Genomic DNA, 21,377 nt, shown 5'->3' with positions numbered 1-21,377 from the left:
TAGCAACAGGTGTCGCGAACGCAATTGTTAACTAACGTTCCGAAATTAAGGTTAGATTCCATTCTTATTCTTTGCATTTCCGTGACATTAGAGAACCGAGAGGTCGCTAAAGTTCGCTAATAATACAAATACGTGATGTTTATTCGATATGTGAGAAAATTGTGCACGATTAACACTTTCTGCCTTCCAACCCCGCGAAAGTTATTATTTTCGTATGTACGTGAAGTTTAAAACGTCTCGCGCGTATTATGATAAATCCTCGACCAGAGTGCGTGGTGAATGTTAATTAAGTAAGCGTACGCCACTTCTTCGAGCAGCGTGAACGATACACGTACGTATATAACACTGGCCGGATACGTATAAGTGAAAATAAAGTGTGCGTATAATCTTTGATCACAGGTACCTGTATCGAGCATGTGCAAGAGCCGGGAAATGGCGGTAAATGGAGGTAAATGGAAAGGTTGGTCGATGAAAGGTCCGTTCCGATTCTCACGTATGCTGACTATTTGGACAATTTGCTAGTTTCGCGAGGAAGTTCTGGCGGACGAAAGGGACGTGGGATACGTCACAGATTACGCGGCAACCGAATGCCATGGAACGGGGGGGTGTACGGAGAGTGAAGCGGTGGATAGCTGCGCCGATGACGCGTGACAAGGTGTGTATGTGTGTGCAGCAGAGAAGCAAGTGGCGCGTGCGCTGATTGTCCAGGATGGCAGAACGGGTAGGTCGGGTAGGACGGACAGGACTCGGGGGCTGTTCGAGGCGCGAACACCAGCTAGTCTGAATTTGTCTGCCGTTCGATTCGGCTACGCGTTCGTTCGTCAAACGTGACACCGGTGTGAAAATAGCCGTTAACCGGAAATATTTCGCGTTCGCGATCTATCCGTACCTAAGCACGAGTTCTTTCGCGCTTTTACATCGAATAAACTCGAGAGTCGTTCGTTCGATTCGTTTCGATTACAACTGACCCTGCCTCGCCGTATCGTTCGTTTTGCCTTCGCGTAACTGGAGATGATCGAAGGAACGGGATATACGATGTAACGCGTTTGCTCGGTTCTTCTGATACGCCCGACCTTAGTAAATACGAAATTCATACCGCGAGTCGAATTCGCGAAACGGTCAATATAGAATGGCGCTCGTTCTTATGGTGAAGAATATTGAAGGACTAAAATGCAAAGGGAACAAGGTCAATGTCAAGGTCAGCTTCCGGAGTAAGTTTCGAATCGTGCTCTTCGACGATCGACGTATTCGTCTTCTTTTGCAATATTTATAAATTTTCCGTTTACTGTAGCGTGTCAAGGGCTTGTTCTGCATGGCGTACGAGACGTTAAGTTTCTCGAAAAATATTCAGAGTTAATCGAACTTTGAATGGGTACTCGTGCGAAAAACATGGACGGGGATCAACGACGTCGACTTGTCGTTGATGATCGATCATAATTTCGTGACGTCGTGTATTACTTTCTCGCAAAACGCGTAGAATAACTGACATTCGATTTAATTTACCATTCCGTATGAGACGCACGGAGCAGTGTATATAGATATACACGTATGGAGAAATATTCGAGGCATTTATTTAATCGGAGTCTGTGACCTCAGCTTGCGGGACTCGAATGCTTCGTCGTAATTAGAATTTACGTCTTTCATGAACGTACATTTCTCTGATCGATCCAAATTCGAGTTCTCAATTTTAGCCTACTCGTTCCAGATTATAAAACGCGATATACACGAAGGGTGCGCGGTAGCTGATTTTTAATTCCATTTGCGGAAACGGGAAAAATAAATTTCGCGCAGAAGAAATGTCGTGTTTTATTTTCACGCGTTATTTACGTAAATATAAATGTAACGGTAAATAAATCGAGATTAACTAGAGCAGGAGTGTGTAATAAATTCTCTTAGAAATAACGACGCGTCTTGGGGCGTTGAAAGTTTGAATCAATCGCGGGATCGATATATGTGGAAAACGCGATTCGTTTGCGTGCAGGATAACGAGCTTGATCGCGATCTCTTCCAGAGAAGGAGAATTTGATTCTGGTAATTCATTAAGAAATTGTCCGCGTCGCTTCTCGATTTCCAGACCTAACCCCGTGTTTTCCTGGGGCTATCGTAAGGTTAATCGTTGCTATCGATCAAAATTAGTTCTCCTATAAATATTTTTATCTAGAGCAGCTACGGCACGCAGATTTATCGCGCTTGATCGACACGTGGTTTTCGCGATATTAATCCCCGGTGGAATTATATCTCGATTTTAATCGAGGAATAATTTTTCTTCCCCTTCATAAAACGCGCTGTGTTTTTTATTCCGTGCGCGTTATTCTCCTTATAAACACCCGCATGTTATTTAGAACAAACTGATTATTTTGCCATCGATTGATTTTTCCTTCGTGCAACGAATCTCGTATGCAACAGATGACAGAAACTGCTAGAGCTTCCATTTCCGAAATTATCGAAAGCGTATCATCCTCGATCGAATGGAGGAAATTCGATTCTTGAAATGAGATAGAAGCCTAATTGATATCTTCGCCGCTGTTTTTAATATTATCTACGCGAACTATATTTAGTCGCGTTTAATCGATGCTCCACTATATTCTTCGCAATTTATAATAATTATCCTCGTCGTACTGGTATTTGTGTCGTTTAGTATTTGTGTACGTCGTTGATATGACTGGAGCGTCGTTTACATCTGGTTTGCCTAACCGCAGATCATTACGCAGCACTGTTAACATTGCAGTGTGATATCGACGGAATTAACTAAAATAGCCGATTATTCGAATAGCCGGGTACGCGCAGATCTTATCTGCGGCCCCATTTTGAATAATTATTTCCAACCAACGGGAACTGCTCTCGAGGAAATGTGATATAAATGACCTTAAGAAAGCAGATTACACTTTTCTTCTACTCGCTTCCTCAACGGCAGCTGTGAGACTTTAATCAGTACATGGCAGTAGCGAGAAATGAAATTGCATGTTTAGGTAGGTACTCGCTGGATCGAGAGGCCACGAGTAATAACGATCGATACATTCGTGTCCTTTTTCAAACATTTTCACGTATCGTGGTATATCGTTAAAATTTGGATACCGGGGAAAAAAATGTAAAAAAACTAGCGTTTTCGTTTGACCTTTTTTTACTCGGTTCCAGGCAGCTGTTTTTCGCGTGTGATGCATGGAAACGCGTATGCAGAAGATATAATTGGAGGAATTAATTTACACTCGAATTGCACGGGGTGGAATTCTGCCATCTCTCGTAGGGGCACTTTGGAACGGGACCGATTGGTATTCTGCGGATCGTGAAATCCTTTTCACGAACCATCTGCCTCTGAACGATACCACGTCCAAGGAGATACAGGATACAACTCTTGGAATTTTCCACAAAATTCGACCAACATCTCTTAAATTATTCGCGCATTTCACGTTCCAAAAAATGGCATTATCCATTTTACATGCGAAGAAAATTCCATTATAGAATGTTTCAAAGGAGTCTGCTAAAAATGATCTTTAAGTGACTGGAAAATATATCAGAGATCCTAATATTATCGTCACGTGTACGTGTACCTAAGATGTACGTATCATTTCATTTTTCTCCTAAGAAGTGAAAGATAGTCTGGAAGTAGTATCTTCCGGCAAGCGATATTTTTGGACCTAGTGTGCTTTCGGAGGGGAAGGAATGTCCGTGTGTAAAAATATAGGGAAAAGCGTACGTTTGTTTAGCGATGGATATGGAAATGTTAATAAACCTTTAGGCGAAGGTGAGGTCAGCGGAGTGTAGACGCGCGATTTGCAATATTTATCGGAGCGTGAGGATCCAGGGGGTACGAGTGCAAAGGTTAGCGTTAGGTTAAACGAAGCAGCGAGTAGTCGGCTTGGTCGGTCATCTCGCGGGATCGTGCTTGGACGTAAAGGGAAATTCAAAGGCAAGACAAAGTAACGACGAATTGTTAACCGGGGGTTAACTCGGCTTCTGCAGATTAAACTTTCGTTTAATCATGCTTGCCCCAGTTCACGGACGATCTTCAGCTCGCGTGATACAAAGTTCCGCCTCAAGATTTTATACTCGACCTCTTTAAATGCTCGGACATTATTCAGACTTACATGATTAATATATACCGGTACAATCTCGACGCGAATGGCAAAAACAGTTTCGCCTCTTTTTTCCTTTCATTATGATCGGTTATCGTTCCAACTTCTTCTACAGCCGACTCTGCTTGACCCATTTAATTCCCGTGCTAGGTTATCTAAAATTGAGTCTACGTATAATCATTGTATACCGTGTTTATCTTTTCACAGGCAACTTTCCACGTTATTCGACGCCCGCGTAGTAGAGCAAGGACATCCGTATGCATCCTCCAAAGATTCCTCCTTTTCCCGTCTATCTAAAGCCAATGATGATAATCCCTTGGCTGAAGGAGACGTGGCAAGTTAGGACGCAACGTTACTACAATTTTGCTACGTTTTATCTCGGTCATAGGTCAAGCGGATGTTACGTCTTTTCTTTTATTACGCTAAACAAAGGACGTAGGCAGCTTCTGTTTTTCTTCCTTGCAAAATGTTTTACGATAGAGAGTAAAGTGTAAATTTCCAAGGCACTATGAACCCTCGCACGACCGTCGACTTTGGTGTGAGCAACATTTTACAGAAATTAATGTCGTGCTTGGGGTCAGAGTTTGCGTGCACCCCTTAGACAAAGCTATTTCTCGCGAAAGAAGCTATGCGTAAGAAATTTTGCCTGCGGTGCGTGCCGCTTTAAATAAAACTCGTTGAAGTAGTAAACAGTATAACGAGGAACGAAAATAACGAGAAGTCTAGTCGATACGACTCGTAGTCTCTTTCAACGGTAAGCCAGAGACAATCGATCGTATAGTAGTGAATGAAAGATGAAGGAAAGAGAAGAACCTTAGGAAAATGGAAAAAGATTTCGAAACGCTGGATCGTGTCCATATCAGAAGAGAATCGCGAAGGAATGTGATCGAAGAGATTGCGTTGAATAAAGAATTTTTAGTCGAGAGTTTTAAAACAGCCATTTTGCCCGTGATAGGTTTAGTGTTCAATCAGACTTTCGGAACTTTGGAAAATGTTGCAACTTCCAGGACTTGCACGCAACGCTCGTAAATGCGATAAACGAAAGTTGCACTTTTCCATCAGCCGATGCTATAACAGTTGAAAATAATTTCCATGAAATACAACAGTTCTTCTACGAAACTAGTCCTATACTTGCGGCGGAAAAGCGTTGTTAAATATGGTGTCATGGTTTATGCATTTATAAAACCTGTTATGGATGTTGAGATGACATTTATGCGATAGTATACTGTTAATTTTCGATGATAATCCATTACGCTTCATCGTTGGTGATTAAAAATTTAATGAATGTCCGTGGTTTAGACACGGATCCTTAAATATGAGTGTATATCGTGCCATGTATCGGGTACACAGGTTAGAAATAATTAGATTTCGCGATGGTTATTAGAAAATATCCCCTTTAAATCTTTGTTTTACCGGTTTTTCAGTTAGCCATGCAAAAAGATTCGACGTAGAGAGAGAAAGCTTGAATTCGTGTCTGAAGCTGAGGTACAAAAGCTTTCTATATCTAGCCTCCGGGGATTCTAAAATACCTTTACGTCACATTGTGATGCTTTTTTCGAGTTTACCTACCCCTTTCTCTCTTTACCGTACAGTTGCTTATATCCGAGGAAACAAATTGACAAGCGTGTTCCGGAAATTTTTGCCCGAAACAAAATTCCCTCGGGATGATTGGGAAAATCATCGTGCGGTTAGGTCAGCGATAAATCTCGTTTCGGACTCGCTCTTTACCCCCGATGTAAACATGTTTGTAAATTATTTTTCACGCTGCTTCTACCTTCAATGATAACTTAAAAATAATATTTTCGTTACAGGTGCCTCTCATTACTCAAAAAACGTCGAAGAAAGCGGAGGCTTTCTTACGATAAACGAGGTAACGTAGAAAATAAGTGTCGTACATTTCTTCTAGTCCGTAAGTTCTACGAATAAAAATTTGTCCTTGTCAGGCACATTTATGTTGCAGAAACGTGAAGAATATGGCGATCTATAACTTACCAAACGGTCCTCAAATATCTCTACCGTGGAAAATTAATTTACTGGAAATTCTCTCTAAAATTCTACATTTTCCACGGCGTATTTGAATCGTATCGTTTCGATTGAAAATTTTTCCGTGATTTACTCGCTGGTTTTGGTGTTACCGGTACGATATTAGTAACATGTACTTCGTCAACATCCGTAATGAACGGGCTTCTTCGACAGTTTGCGTTCCTTTGAAATAAACGTGCATTAAACTGCGGCCCTCGTTAAAGTCGAATGCAGTGATAGCTCTGACATGAATGAATCGCGAAACTAGAAGAAATCACACTTGCGAAACATTCCTTCCTGTTTTCCACGTAAGTCCTGCCTTCTCGTGCGGTGTTAGGTTAGGTTATTTTAATTAAGAAATATGTTACGTTGCAAGTAACTTTGAACGTATTTATCAACTAGCAGTTTTGCGTCCTCTTCTCTCTGGGATGTCGCTTGAATGGAAAAGTTGCTGGAACTGTTTTGCAGAATTTTAACAATTTTCGAACGATCACACGAAATTACAGTACGTTTTCGCACTTTCAGTTTTGCGATGGTGCAAAAGCTAGTTAGGTTCGCACGAGCTAAACGAGCACGTTCAACTCGTACATGCGGATGGTATGTCTTGTATATCAAGTACTTATCGCGGCCTAGTTTTTTGCTCGATTAAAGCGAACTTTGGGAAAACGCATTTGTAATTCACCGCTTTTTACCCCGACGGGACATTTTTATTACTCTAATTTACTGCAAGCGTAATTTGCTTGGTCTCAGGGAGAAGAACGGAAGTCGTGTCCATGCGAAACGTGTCGAATATTGAAGGCATGTGACGTAATTCGTGAAAAAATATATTTCCCCGTTTTCGGTAATTAACGATGCAATTGCGCGCGGTGGGTACTTGAAAATGCAGAGTTTAGATTAAAAGTGAAAAAACAAAATTGCGTTATTTACGAAGTTCATACGTTACATAGGTCAGGGATATCGATTGGCTAACGTTGCGTTATTTCTTGCTCTCTTGTTTTATTAATTTTTATTCCTATAAAAAAATTGCAACCGCCAAGTACGAAAGAAGAAGCGTTAAGCGACTTTGAAACTGAATCACTCTGAAAATATAAATAATGTTGACATTTAAATGTCAAGAGATAACCGGACTCGAAACATCGAGAGATCGGTTAGCGAAAATTAATATTTGCCTGACGACTATGTATCGAAATACCAAAAACATTCTTTCCTCCTTTGCATTTAAATCGACATTCGTATTTTGTTCGATGGCCGAAGAAAAAATACACACGTATTCGAGACCCATCAACGAGCATGGAAATATGCAAAGATATTCCATTCTCGCGTAAGTGTACAGATGTACACAAGGTATGATAGATCGCCTGACATATCATGATACGCGAGTGTAATATTTTAGAAACCCTGGATAAGAACCAGGGAAAGCATAAGACAAACGGGGTAAAATATCAGTTTAGACAAGCTTTGCTACACCGATTGCTGCGAGAATCGATGGAAAGAATGGATCAAAGAAACAGGACGATATCGTAGATAGCCTCGACGTTGCGTTAATCGAATGAAAGTCGGATTTGAAACGTTGACACGAGCTCGAGAGTGTTTCAACTTCACCAGGGATCAACGCGAGCAGTCTCAATCGGGTTTGAAAGCTATTTCATGCGATCCAGCAGGATGACGTAAAAGCGGTAATCCATTATATCGCCTCGGTATCGGGTTAACTTCGCCAAATACGTGTCGATAATGCATTCGACTTTCCGATTATTCATTCTCTAATCTATCCACGAACGATCAACGTTTGCCACGTTTAGAGCCCGAATTATGCGTATCGAAACTGATCCATTTGTCGCGTCGATTCAGAATTACTCGCCGCGTTCCAAAGCTGAAAGGCTGTTAAATCAAAATGGCGACCGACGAAAGCTGTTAACAAACCGGTACTTTCATTTTTTCCAGAGCTTCACGTGGAACTTGGGGAAACCTGTGGATGAACTGGAAACGATACAATTCTTGGTGCTATCGTGCGGAATTTTTAGAAACGAGGTGGTCGCGAGGTATGGCTTGAGTTTGAAGGGAGTAGTAGAAGAAGGTCGAATCGTTGTCGAAGATTCCTTGGTAGACCTCAATAACAAACCGCTTCCGGTACGTTGAAACACACATTTCCACTCGCGATAGCAGTTTCCGCGTTCAATTCCGTATCGAGCTGCACGCTTGAATTATTCCATTCTCCGCGCGGAAATCGATCAAACGAACGATCGACGTTACTCTTGACAGTTTGACGAACGATCTACACCGGGGTAAAGATAAACGGTAATAAGTGGTATATATCCGTGGTATTTTCTCTTAATCTCCAACCTTTTTTCGCGTCATCGACGTGCATGGCCGCAGTGACGGATTTGGTCTTGCAGAGAACGAAGCGACAAATTTTTCGTGCCCTATTAACCCTGCAACTGCCAAACCGGTGAATGTCTTTGCTTTTGGATATCTTGTTTCCGCAATCCTTAACTAGATCTATAATTTAAGCTGTGTCGAGCTAGCGTTAAAATAAACGAATATTTCTTCCGTCACGCAAGACCCTAGCTTTGACCTTTGGCGTTTCGACTGCGACTTTTACAGGGATTTACAAAATAATCCTCGAAATTAATTTTTCTTCCATTTTTTTCAATCGCGCTGCAAGTTCATCTGTCTCATTGGACCCGATACGTGCATCTGTGTAAATCCGTCACTGCATAAACCCGTGGTTCGCAATTTTAATTATTCTCCGCAGAATCGAAATAAAGCATTAATTCAACGTCACGTAGACACACACACATACACACCGTGTAACAAATTTATCTTTCTCTTCTTTTCATTTCCCCGCTATTATGATTTTCTCGATATCGAAACGTTTGAAACGTTACAGGCATAAATGAAATGAACGTTAAGCTTCTAACAATATTCGATGGGCGTAGCCACAATATGGCAAAATACATTTGACATGCGTAGGCCATCCTCTGCTTCGACATTCGATACTACCCTCCTGGCGGAAGTTGCAGCTCGTACGCAGAGTCGGAAATAATGGAGGATGAACAACAGATGCTGATCGACATCAAGGAAAGTATCGCGAACTTCGAGAGGCACCTGGAGCAAGCCAGCATCGGCGCTGAGGCTGGTAAGAGGAAGGGCTCTTGGCACAGCGCTTGTTTCCTTTATTCCGTTCTTCTGGAAGAAATTAACAAGTTCAAATGGAAACCATCAGACCGGGAGAAGATATTGCTTCTTCCTTTTATGTTTCTAGGAGTAACGGAACGTTATGTATAGACCGTCGTGTAGCGTGACAAGGATCAGTTATACAGTATGTATTTACATAAACCGTGTCATTGTAGTTTCCCGTTTGCTTTAAATGCAGTCGTAGGCTCGCTTCACAACCATCCTTCGCTGGGAAAGTCCTTTCATCCAGCGAAACGTTATTTTAGAAATTCGTTATCGTCTTGTTAATAAGTTTGCGACTATTATCCCGCTGTTTGGCCAGATTGTACAACGCGTTTCTACGTCTCGATGAAGGGAATCATTAATCTTTTATGGATCATAGGAAAATCGTTTCATCGGTATCCCAGTTTTAAAATGGAAGTATCTTTTTATGATTTTATACGAGGTGTGCGAGTGTTAGTGACTCGGTAAAATACGTTTCATCGTGGATCTTATCTCCCATAGAAATGGGGCGTTACAAACACTATGACGGCAATTTATGAGATTTTGCAAGCACTTGTTGCAACGTCGCGTCGTGTTGCGGAGCTTCCCGTCGGTCGGATCTCGTTAGGATCGAGATCACGAGGACCACTTGAAAACCAGCTTCCATTTCTCAAAATTCTTTATTTCCCAACGATATCGATCGTCTCTCGATGAAAGTACGAATTAGAAATTGTACGATATCGTCTCAAATACAGTCCAAAGTTTAAGCAACTATTATTATAACGTAGTCGACGTGTAATTAGGTTAAAATATTTATACTCTTTAGTTGCAGTTGAAAGTAGACTCTGGTAGATAGAGTAAACGGTGGAAAGGAGTATAAGCGAAGAAAAGAAATCCGTTCTTTGCAGCAGGAGTTCGACATTGAAAAGCATGAGGTCCTTTATGAAGCTGGGCAAGCAGAGACCACCCAGAGCTCGATCCTGCGACAGCGGCTCAGACACCAGCGAATTACTCGATAGAAGGGACTCGAGTTGCGCAACATCCAACGAACCTTCTAGAACGAACTCGATGACTTCGTTGGAGACGAACGTCTCCGATTACGAGAGCCAAGGAGGAGCAAACACGGCGGAGTCTCAGGATGCTATTGTAAAGCCAACGAAGAAATCGAAGCCAAAGGTTCGCTCGATCTTTCGAATAATTAAATCTGCGAGAAATCGAAAGAAAGATTAACCTTCTCTCGCGACTATTAATCCACGATTCGCGGTTTCCTTTCCATTACGTACACCGGATGGAACAGGCATCGTGTTTGCGCGAATGCAACGAGACCGCGTAGAAAGCTCGTTAATTTATTCCGCGTCAGTGTACCTCGAGTACCAAAATTGTAAATAAAACGAGGAGCATTGGAGAGATTGGCATCGTAGGATATGACATTAAGGGAGAGAAAACGAGTAAATGGAACGATAAATTACGTAACGTCTTTTGCATAAGAATTCGCTGACCTGACTCCTTCTTGGAGGATCGATGGTTTATTTCGAGTCGGAGACGACGTAGCCTGTGGGAACATTTTTACGAGATGCTCGTTTCTGTCCCGTTTCCGTAGACCATCGACACGGGACAAGCCGCGTTGAAGGCGCAAGATTATCAAGTTTGCATCACGATCATCGAGGCGAGGCAGCTGGCTGGTTTGAACATGGACCCGGTCGTTTGCGTGCAAGTGGGAGATCAACGAAAATATACCAGCGTGAAAGAATCTACGAACTGCCCCTATTACAACGAGGTACAATCTTTTTCTCCTTTCTTTCAGAATTTTTCGAGGAACCAAACGAGGTCGGTTCTAGAGAAAGTTAGGGGAATTATGGGAGAAGTTGTTGAACGAGAGTGAAAGGGTGTAAAAGAGAAACATGAATAACGAATTTAATCTTATCTTTCCATTACGGGCTGCTTCGTGCTAATTATTAAATCAATAAACCTCACTGGATCGGAACATACGTATATTTCGTTTATTTGCGTCACAAACCTCGCTGTCAGTTTTCTTTATTCTTACGTCTCGCTACTTTTTTACCATTTTAATTGGTAGTTTTGTTCATTTTTCGTTTTCTTTTCTTTCTTCAACGTCGAAACGTCCACTTTCTCTAGTTTCACCTTCCGTTTCCTCGTGCGGTCGACTATTCGTGTGAAACGAAGTCACGATTCCGCGTTGGTGTTTCGATTAAATAATCTTTCTCGTGTCGTTCTGTTTTTCAGTACTTCGTCTTCGATTTTCACATGCCACCCGTAATGCTGTTCGATAAAATTATCACGCTGTCGGTAAGTCGCTTGTTGAATTTCCCTTTTTAATCTCACGCACCCGTGAGATCGCTGTTTATAGAAGTTAGGAAGTTATTTGCTTCGTTAGGCAGTTAGAACTATTAATTGGCCTTCGCCGATAATCGTTAATGAACACGGCAACGCGCAAGCAATGAATCGCTGATGGCGCTTGTCTTTTGAATAAAACGTTTTCGGCAATAATCAGATGTAACATGGTGAAAAGACATTCGAAACAGAGGGATAAAATTTCCCATTAAGGCGACACGTAGGTACGAAAAAATCTCGATTTTGTTTAAAATTCTCTAAATTTGATGTAGCATCGTTTCACGTGTCAACATCTTGTCGACGGAAGTCAAATCGAATATTGTCAGTTGCGAATGGCAGCAATGAAATTCTTATCGAGGCCAAATTATTTATTTAATTATTTAATTTTACAACAGCCTGCCGACAACGTTGTATTTAAACGACCAATTACTTTCATTTCTCATCCGATCGGGAAGCCAAGGAAACGATTTACGATGCATGGTATAAAGAGAAATTGGTTGCTGCTGACTATCCAGAGGCCGCTATCGGAATTTAAAGAAAAGCGACATTTAATGTGTCCCGTACAGAGTCGTAAAGCAGTCCACACGGTACCAGAGCTCTTTTAGATGGAAATTTATATTTCGATTCGTTTGTACCGGCAGGAAAATAAATAAAATATATAAATGGATTCGGAAATGTCATGCGAAATGAAATTTTCATTTGATAAAAACGTGGATAGCTATTTCGTATTAAGGAGAAATAAGAGAAATACGTGCACTGCTGGTTCATACAAACGCGAGGAAAGGTTTACCTCGCAAACGTGAGAGCAACTTTACGCGGTGAACGATAATCGAGAAGATAAGGAATTAAGACTACTTGAAGTGAATACCTTCTATTGATACGCAGGTGCAGCAATCGCGGCATCTCTTACGCGCTAATCTAACGCTGGGCATCTTTAAGTTAGACATCGCGACTGTTTGGGCACAACCAGGTACATTTTTCCAGTCCCTCGAAAGGGAGTCTAAAGGTTTACACTCAATCATTACCGACCGTCTCTCATTCCTTCTCGAGAGGGCGCCGACGAGGAACAATTTTGATCGTCGTTCCATCGCAATGACAAAGATTTTTTAGTCCCATTGTATTTTCCAGTTAAACGTGTTCAATTAGATTACAAGTTTATCGTTGATTTCGTAGTCTTATCGGAAACTAGCGAATTTAATATCTCGACTGAAAACGAAACGAAATTAATTACATTTTGTCATGCTGCATGTTTTCTACGTATATACGTGTACATACACATCGGCAATCTCGTTTGTTACATGTAACACAGTGAACGTATCGTGAACGAATTTCATCGGTTCGAAAAAGTGAATTTTTCGAGAAAGCATTTTGTTAATTCATTTGGCGAATATTAACCCTCGGTCAGCGGACTTCCGGTTCACTTGCACCCTGATAAGAGAATCGTATTTTATGCATTATTTGCAGTAATAAAGAGTACAACGTAGTCCGTTCTGCGAGGGTTGATTAAGAAGCAAGGTAAAATTGGTAGAATCGAAACGAGATCGAGCCACTTTTCCACGCGTCACTTCATTTTCATCGTACATTCATATACTTGCAACTCCTGTCTTGTATAAATTTTTCAACACTGCTTGTTATCTTTAAGTCATGCCGCTTCTGTAACATATCTAGAATATTTATGTCGCACATAACGTCTCACGTATCGTAAGAGAACACGTACAACTCGCTTTTTTAATGTAACATAGTTACTTTATTGTGTGGAAATGTAGCAGAGAAAATTCGAATAGCGAGCGCACATATAGATAGAAATAGCATGTTGGAAATCGTTATGTAAGTACCTATATCCGTTAATGGAACATAGTTATTCGCCTCGTTGCACAAATAACAATACCCTTGACGATACCTCGAGATTTAATTATATATTCCGAACGACGTCCGAATAATATTGACATTCCTCTCACGTTGCTCTATACTTCGATCAATCGTGCCATCGATATAGGGCCAGTGGTAATATTCATGGAATTTTTATAGCGTGTCACGTTTTCTCGGCGAGTTGACGTTTTTAAATGTTACAGAGACACGTGTTTAAAGCGAATGACTGTCGAAACGCATTAGCGATCGTTAAAGTTTTGCTCAAATTTTCCGCCGATCAAAATCGATGATTTCAGTCTTTCGATTGCGAGATTGCAAGAACTCCCTATGTTTCTTCGATGAAAATGGGAATCAACGATCGCCGATGTGTCAAGTTGCATCCCCTTTCATTTATTCACGAATCACGTATTCTAATGATGTCTATGATCGTTTGTGAAACGTTGTTTAAGTGTTCGGATACGTTTCCAGAAATCTCACTCTCAATGTCGATCCAAGTAACACGCGTTTGCTCTGTAGATCACCAATTTTACCATAAATGGGCTCTGTTGACGGATCCGGACGACGTGGTTGGAGGTCCAAAGGGTTACTTAAAGTGCGACATAAGCGTGATCGGGAAAGGAGACACGGTGAAGATTCCTCCGAAGAGCGAGAAGGACGAGGACGACATCGAGGGTAATCTACTTCTTCCGGATGGTGTGCCTATCGAGAGACAAAGAGCAAAGTTTATAGTAAAGGTGTACAGAGCGGACGGATTGCCAAAGATGAACAGCAGCATCATGGCGAATGTGAAGAAGGCGTTCACCGGTGAAGTCAAGGATCTCGTCGATCCATACGTTCAAGTGTCTTTCGCCGGACTGACCGTAAGATCAATTAAATTTATCAGAGGCTATCGATCGCACTGCCAGTCGCTGGAATTGATAGTAGATAGCTTAAGAAAGCTACCATAGCTTCGCTGAAATAAATTTTCTACGCGATTCAGGGCAAGACGAGCGTTAAGAGACACAGTTACGCGCCAGTTTGGAACGAACAGATCGTTTTCACGGAAATGTTTCCACCCCTCTGTCAAAGGATTAAAATTCAGCTTTGCGACGATGACCCGGTTCACGCGACCGTGATTGGCACGCATTTCGTCGATTTGAAGCAGATCAGCAACGACGGCGAGAAGGGCTTTCTACCGACCTTTGGCCCGGCTTTCATACATTTCTACGGAAGCATCCGGGATTATAGTATCATTGACGAACACTCCACGTTGAACGCTGGATTAGGAGAGGGAATCTCCTATAGGGCAAGGTTATCACCTTACTTCATTTTTCCTTCATTTCTTTCCATAGAACACCTTGAAAATCTTGAGCTGTCGGACGAAACGAGATTAATCCTTTTATTCCCGTGATCCAGGTTATTAATAGGCATTAGAACAGAAATAAGCGACAACGTGGACATGGCTCCCTCGGAGGTCGAGGTCGAACCCACGATACCAGTCAACGAATCCGCTTATGCGAGAAACGAAGAATTCTTCCTTTTCGCGACCATAATGGATGCCACGATGATAGACAAGAAATTAGGTGACAAACCGATGTACTTCGAATTATCGATAGGAAACGCGGGGAACGCTTTGGATGGTCACAACGAGAGCTCCAAGGTAAGGTCCGTTTCTGCACACCGTGTCGCTCATCGAGCAGTACAGGGTACTTGCTTGATGAATGGAAAATTCTTAAAGACGTGTCGATTAAATACCCAAGATGATAATACGTAATGCTCGAATCGATCATTGTCAGATGTGCGATATGGGACCAAAAAGTGGCACGAGTGGCGACCAAGAGGAGCTCCAGGAAGTCTTGAGTGGATCTTGGCAAAGCACTACACCAGCCTGTAAACCGATGACACACGATAAAATCTATTACTTTTTACCGTACTGGGATGACAAACCTTGCCTTCACGTTAGAAGCATCTGGCCCGATTATAGGCGTAGAATGTACAATAGCAATATAATTAGCAAAATATCAGATAAATTGGTAAGTCGAGAATTATGAGAAAGAGGTTGAATGTCTGTTAGGGTTCATGGTTGTGTAGCTCACATTAAATGACAGGAAGAAGGACTGTTGGAGGCTCAGTCACACTCGGATGATTGTTCCGGCGAGAAAATTTTGAAATCCGCGTTAGAAGAGTTGAGCAGTAACTGTAATAGGTATGTCAGTATCAGCAAATCGAGTACCACCGGGCCGGGAGTTGGAAAAACGAAACTTGACAAGGAGAGAACGAAGCTGTGTCAAAGAGAATTGGAAAATATAGGAGTGATGTCGCGGAATCTTAAAGCGGTGGTTACCAAGAGCAGTTTTAAGGAAAGATTAAAGACGGCTCAAGGTTACTTGCAGAAATTAAAGTTTCTCGTCGAAGATGTAAGTACTGTCAAAGATCTTTCACGAACTTCAACCTATGCTGATACCTTTATCGTCAAAAGCAAAAATGTCGGTTCTAGCCTCAAGATTCTCTACCGGATGTTTTTATTTGGGTAATCAGTTCCGGTCGTCGGGTCGCGTACCACAGAATACCCGGAAGAGATTTAATTTATTCCATCGTCGATGAAGAATGTGGTAGATATTGTGGAAAAGTTCAAACCATGTTGCTTAAGGTAAATTAGTCTGCTGTTTACAAATCTTGCTATTTTTAAACAGAAGATTTTTTAAATGAAATTAAATTTATGAAAGTAGTTATTAATTTATATCGAATAATAATATAAGTTAACCGATAGCTTCCAGGGAAAAAACGATTCGGACCTTCTGGTTGGGCGATACAAACAAAGTTACAGATTTACATGTGGTTAGGTATCTTAAAGCATAAGAAATACTTTACTCAAGGTTTGCCAAAGGGATACGAATTGAGTTACGAGTTGAAGAACGTCGACCGACAGCGCGCTTTGCCACCAACTATTATTCATTACGTCGACAAACATGTACGTATTTGATATGTAATTTTTCGGATATTAAAATTGTCACATTATCGATACATATGCATTATGGTCAATTATACTTCGTAAAACGGAGGATAAGGAATTGTATTGTGAGTAGAAGTTCCAGTTAAGAGCGCACATGTATCAGGCCCGGTCTTTGATCGGAAGCGACGCATCTGGTCTTTCCGATCCCTTCGCAAGAGTAATTTGCGGCGAATTTTGCAAGTCCACCCAAGTGATAGATGAAACGTTGAGTCCTACGTGGGATGAACTGCTTCTTTTCGACGACATCTTAATTTACGGGACCGACGAGGAAATTAAAAAGGACCCACCGTCGATCGTCATTGAACTTTTTGATCAAGATAAAGTGGTATGTCATGATGGAGAATTTTTCGGACATAAGCTCTGCTGTGTTTTTAGTTGCGATACAATTGCCACTTAAAAACGTAAAGAAAAACCCCTTACAACTAGTTGTAACCATTTTTCTTACCTTTTTGTGATTCTTTTTTTACAGAGTCATTTTGTAACTATGGACATAACACTGCATGAGGGCTCTGCTTTAACAGTTTGTATACGATATACGACATTCATACGCAAAACACACGCTTCCACATTTTATTTTTTCGACATCAGTTTAGGTACAACAGCATTTTAAAGTTATTTTGAAGTATCGATTTGTAATTATCAAGGCGTGTCTATAACGTTTCAGAAAACATTCATCGATCGAAAAACAGAAGTCGTACCCTTATTGTAATATGCAGTTTAGAGATAAGTAACACTTGAATATTTTTCAAAAGACGAAGCTCTTGAAAATATCTGAAAAACGTAGAAAACGAATTTTTCCTCGCGACAAGGATTTCTTGATAAAAAAGAAAGAACGACATGAAAAGAACTTATTTCGAAGAAATTGAACAAAGTAAACGCATGCCGGTTTCAGGGTAAATCGGAGTACATAGGTCGGGCGATCGCGCGACCTCACGTGAAGCTTGACTCTGAATCATACACACCACCGAAATTTCCGCCGTCTTTGGAATGGTGCGACGTAACGAGAGGCGCTGCCAGGGCAGGTGAACTTCTCGCCGTTTTCGAGTTACTCGAATACCCTTCTGCTACAGATTACGGTTTTCCCACGTTACCAGACCCGAAGGAGGTAACCCAAATGCCTGTCACAGCTCAGGACCAGGGTCCCATTCTTCCGGTTCCTGTTGGCATCCGACCAACCCTCTCCAATTACCGGTGAGGTTTTCAAGCCCTTCCTAATCTGTCTAATTTCGTTGTAATTTCTATAAATGTCAGTTTGTTTACACGGAGGGTATTTTATATTGCAGAATCGAAGTCTTATTTTGGGGTCTAAGGGATTTAAAGAGAATACATTTAATGACCGTGAACAAACCTCGTGTAGACGTTGAATGTGCTGGTCACATTCTCTATTCCTCGGTTATAATGAACGCAAAAAAAAATCCAAATTTCAATACACCGGTGAAATTCTTGGAATTGGAACTACCGGAACAGGAGCTATATCGGCCACCTTTGACGATCAGGGCAGTGGACTGTAGAAGTTTCGGTCGTTATACACTCGTTGGAACGCATACGATAAACTCGATCCATAAATACATGTATTGTCCGCAAACGAAGAAAGCAAAGGATGCCGAAGATAGGAAGAAGAATTTATACCAGCTGCAGCAATACACAGGTAAAATAATTTCAAGTTTAGAAGCTTGAAACCTATCGATTTACGAGCAATAATATTCGATACAAAAGGGCCTTTGATCCTAAGAAATTGGAGTAAAGAAGTCATTTATTAATATTTTCTACAAATTTTCTTCTTTACTTTTGTTAGGTTTCGATACATCGAAGACTAAAGGTCAATACCCATCCTTGCCAGAGTCTTTAACTGATCTTGAATTCGCTATTGGAGATGCGACTATTACTCTAGGATTAGAGCGAAGTTGGCCAACGAAGAGGGATAAAACGGAACTGAATATAAAAAAGAAACAAAGTTTAGTCAATGATGGAAGCATGGGTGAGTGTATTATACGCATAGAATTTAGAACACGAAGTGACATCGAAAAATTGAACGAATATTGTTAGGAGACTTCGGTCCGTACGAGGAAGAAGATGGCTGTCAAGATTGGTGGACGAAATACTTTGCCTCTGTGGAAGCCATGATAGAAGAAAATAAGGAACTTCGTAAAGAGAAACCAATGTTCCAAACTCAAGCAAATGGTACCGTTTCAACGTACTTGGAAGAAACATATAATCAAAATCAACAAGTAAACGTGTCGGGTGAGAAGAGTCCTGGCGTTACCGCAAAAAAGTTATTTGGCCTAAAGTCGACAGCAAACGCAGCGAGGTTTGTTTCGAAGCTTAGCCCTAAGCATACGTATCGAAAATTTCCCAAAACGGCATTGTTGAAAGTTTACCCGAACGAATTAGAAGCTCAGCCAGAGTTCGAATACTTTAAGGAATGGCTGCACACGTTCGAACTGTACAGAGGGAAAAAAACTGGAGACGAACCCGAAGATGAGTCTAGAATAGTCGGGAGCTTTAAAGGGGCTTTAAAAGTTTACAAATGGCCTCTACCAAGGGACTTGATAGATCATACAGTCATGGGATTCGATCCTCAATATGGTTTTTTTCAAGGTGTACCTTCGAACGAACCGATTCATGTCTTGGTACGTGTATATATCGTGAAGGCAAACGATCTCCATCCTTGCGATCTGAATGGCAAAGCAGATCCTTACGTCGTTTTACAACTGGGTGTTAAAAGAATAAGCGACAAAGAGAATTACGTATCGAAGCAGCTGAATCCTGTATTTGGCAAGTATGTACTAAGGCGATAATATATTCTGATGTTGAATCATTATATTTTGACAAATTTTACCTGCAAGGTGTTTCGAGATAGAAGCAACCTTCCCGCAGGACTCGTTGTTGACTGTTCAAGTATTGGATTGGGACTTAGTGGGCACAGACGATATGATCGGTGAAACGAAAATCGATCTGGAAAATCGATTTTATAGCAGGCATCGTGCTACGTGTGGACTAGCCAAAAAATACGACGAGTAAGTTCCAAATAAAATAACATTGACTATTGTTTCTTTTTCATGAAAAAGAATAACCCTGTTCATGCTAAAATGAATATATCGCATTGAAACGACATGGTGAAATGATTGAAGTTGTTGTATTTCAGATCTGGTTATAATAAATGGAGAGACGCGATGAAACCGACACAAATTTTATCGAAACTTTGTAAAGAAGGGAAAGTTGATGGCCCGATATATTCCCATGGAAAAGTGACAATTGGAAGAAAGACGTTTTCTTTGTCGAATGAAGAAATGGAATGCTACGTTCACACAAAAGGTGCATACAATTCGATGTACTGAAAGTCTTGTAAAGTTCGTTCAAAAATCAATTCCACAGAAATATCACCATTGCTATACTTCGTGTAACAGTGTTTTGACTTTCTAGGCATAGAAGAGCACCTTGCATTAGCTGTTCTTCATCAGTGGTACGCTTTTCCAAGAATAGGTTGTGCCTTGGTCCCTGAACATGTGGAAACACGTCCACTTTATAATCCTGAAAAACCAGGTATCGAGCAAGGAAAGCTGGAAATGTGGGTTGACATGTTTCCCATGGATATGCCTTCACCAGGACCATCAATCGACATTTCACCGAGAAAGCCTAAAAGTTACGAACTTCGTATTATCATATGGAACACCGATGATGTTGTATTGGAGGACGACGCATTTTTCACTGGTGAAAAAATGAGCGATATTTACGTCAAAGGGTATAGTATTTCTGTTTATAATATGCTCATAATGATTAGAATAATTTGGAATAGACTAGAACTGTAATGATTGCGATGTATCTAATATTAATTTTGCTTTGATCGGATTGTTAGATGGCTGAAAGGTCCAGAAGATTGCCAGTCTACTGATATTCACTACCGTTCTTTAACCGGAGAAGGAAATTTTAATTGGCGCTTCATATTTCCGTTCGATTATCTCGTAGCGGAAGAAAAGATTGTTATCAATAGAAAGGAAAGTCTTTTTAGTTGGGATGAAACTGAATGCAAAATTCCGGCTCGCTTGGAATTACAAGTAACGATATTAGATAAAAATTTGTACTTTATAATTATGATTGATTTTTATTTTTTATCGAATATGATCTATGCTATGCAGGTCTGGGATGCAGATCATTTTTCAGCTGACGATTTTCTGGGTGCTATTACTCTCGATTTAAATCGATTTCCTCGCGGTGCAAAGAATAGCAAACTTTGCACGTTAAGTATGTTGAAAACCGATGGATCTGTGCCAACTGTAAATATTTTCAAACAGAAACGAATAAAAGGTTGGTGGCCTTTCTATGTTAAAAAGGAAAACGAAGACATGGAATTAACGGTAAATTTCACTTTATGTTTGTATTAAAATTCTAATATATCACGCATTAACTTGAGGGTATTTTGTACTGAAAATATTCTCAGGGTAAAGTAGAAGCTGAAATTCATTTATTAACCAAAGAAGAGGCTGAGAAAAATCCTGCAGGTTTTGGAAGAAACGAACCGGATCCGCTTGACAAACCAAAGTATGTAAATAATAACAATCGAGGTAAAGAGTATATTTAAAAATGTTATAATATCGAATTTAGAATCATCATTATTCAAGATTACTTACAATTAAAACATACATTTTCTCATAATAATATAATTTATCGATACCTCGATTATTTCGTTTCAAAAACGTACGTCTTTAATCGATTTGTTTCTTCTTTCAGCCGACCTGATGCATCGTTCATGTGGTTTTTGAATCCTTTAAAATCTATTAAATATATCGTATGGCATAATTACAAATGGGCAATCCTAAAAGCTATCATAACAATTGGGATAATAATACTCGTATTATTGTTCTTTTATGCGATACCTGGTTATTCTGTTAAAAAATTATTGGGAGCTTAAAAAT

General features: G+C 40.7%; 1 protein-coding gene across 1 annotated transcript; it reads left to right on the top strand.

The window, feature by feature from the left end:
* Positions 1-1,129: 1,129 nt before the first annotated feature.
* LOC108545188 (otoferlin) lies at positions 1,130-21,373 on the top strand. The gene is given in 28 exon segments (XM_017896690.1): positions 1,130-1,211; positions 5,885-5,943; positions 8,037-8,222; positions 9,066-9,261; positions 10,108-10,427; positions 10,852-11,028; positions 11,496-11,558; positions 12,489-12,573; positions 13,989-14,332; positions 14,452-14,762; positions 14,868-15,111; positions 15,248-15,484; positions 15,560-15,868; positions 15,949-16,101; positions 16,222-16,422; positions 16,538-16,789; positions 16,934-16,984; positions 17,357-17,655; positions 17,748-18,112; positions 18,260-18,442; positions 18,511-19,243; positions 19,311-19,481; positions 19,610-19,779; positions 19,888-20,206; positions 20,321-20,519; positions 20,601-20,819; positions 20,903-21,003; positions 21,193-21,373. Coding segments are annotated over 28 exon segments (6,210 nt in total).
* Positions 21,374-21,377: the final 4 nt, after the last annotated feature.

The sequence above is a fragment of the Eufriesea mexicana genome, unplaced genomic scaffold, assembly GCF_001483705.2.
Source record: "Eufriesea mexicana isolate 0111107269 unplaced genomic scaffold, ASM148370v2 scaffold320, whole genome shotgun sequence".
Taxonomy (NCBI): Eukaryota; Metazoa; Arthropoda; class Insecta; order Hymenoptera; family Apidae; genus Eufriesea; species Eufriesea mexicana.
Note: the sequence above shows the minus strand (reverse complement) of the source record. Positions and strands in the feature narration are given on the sequence as shown.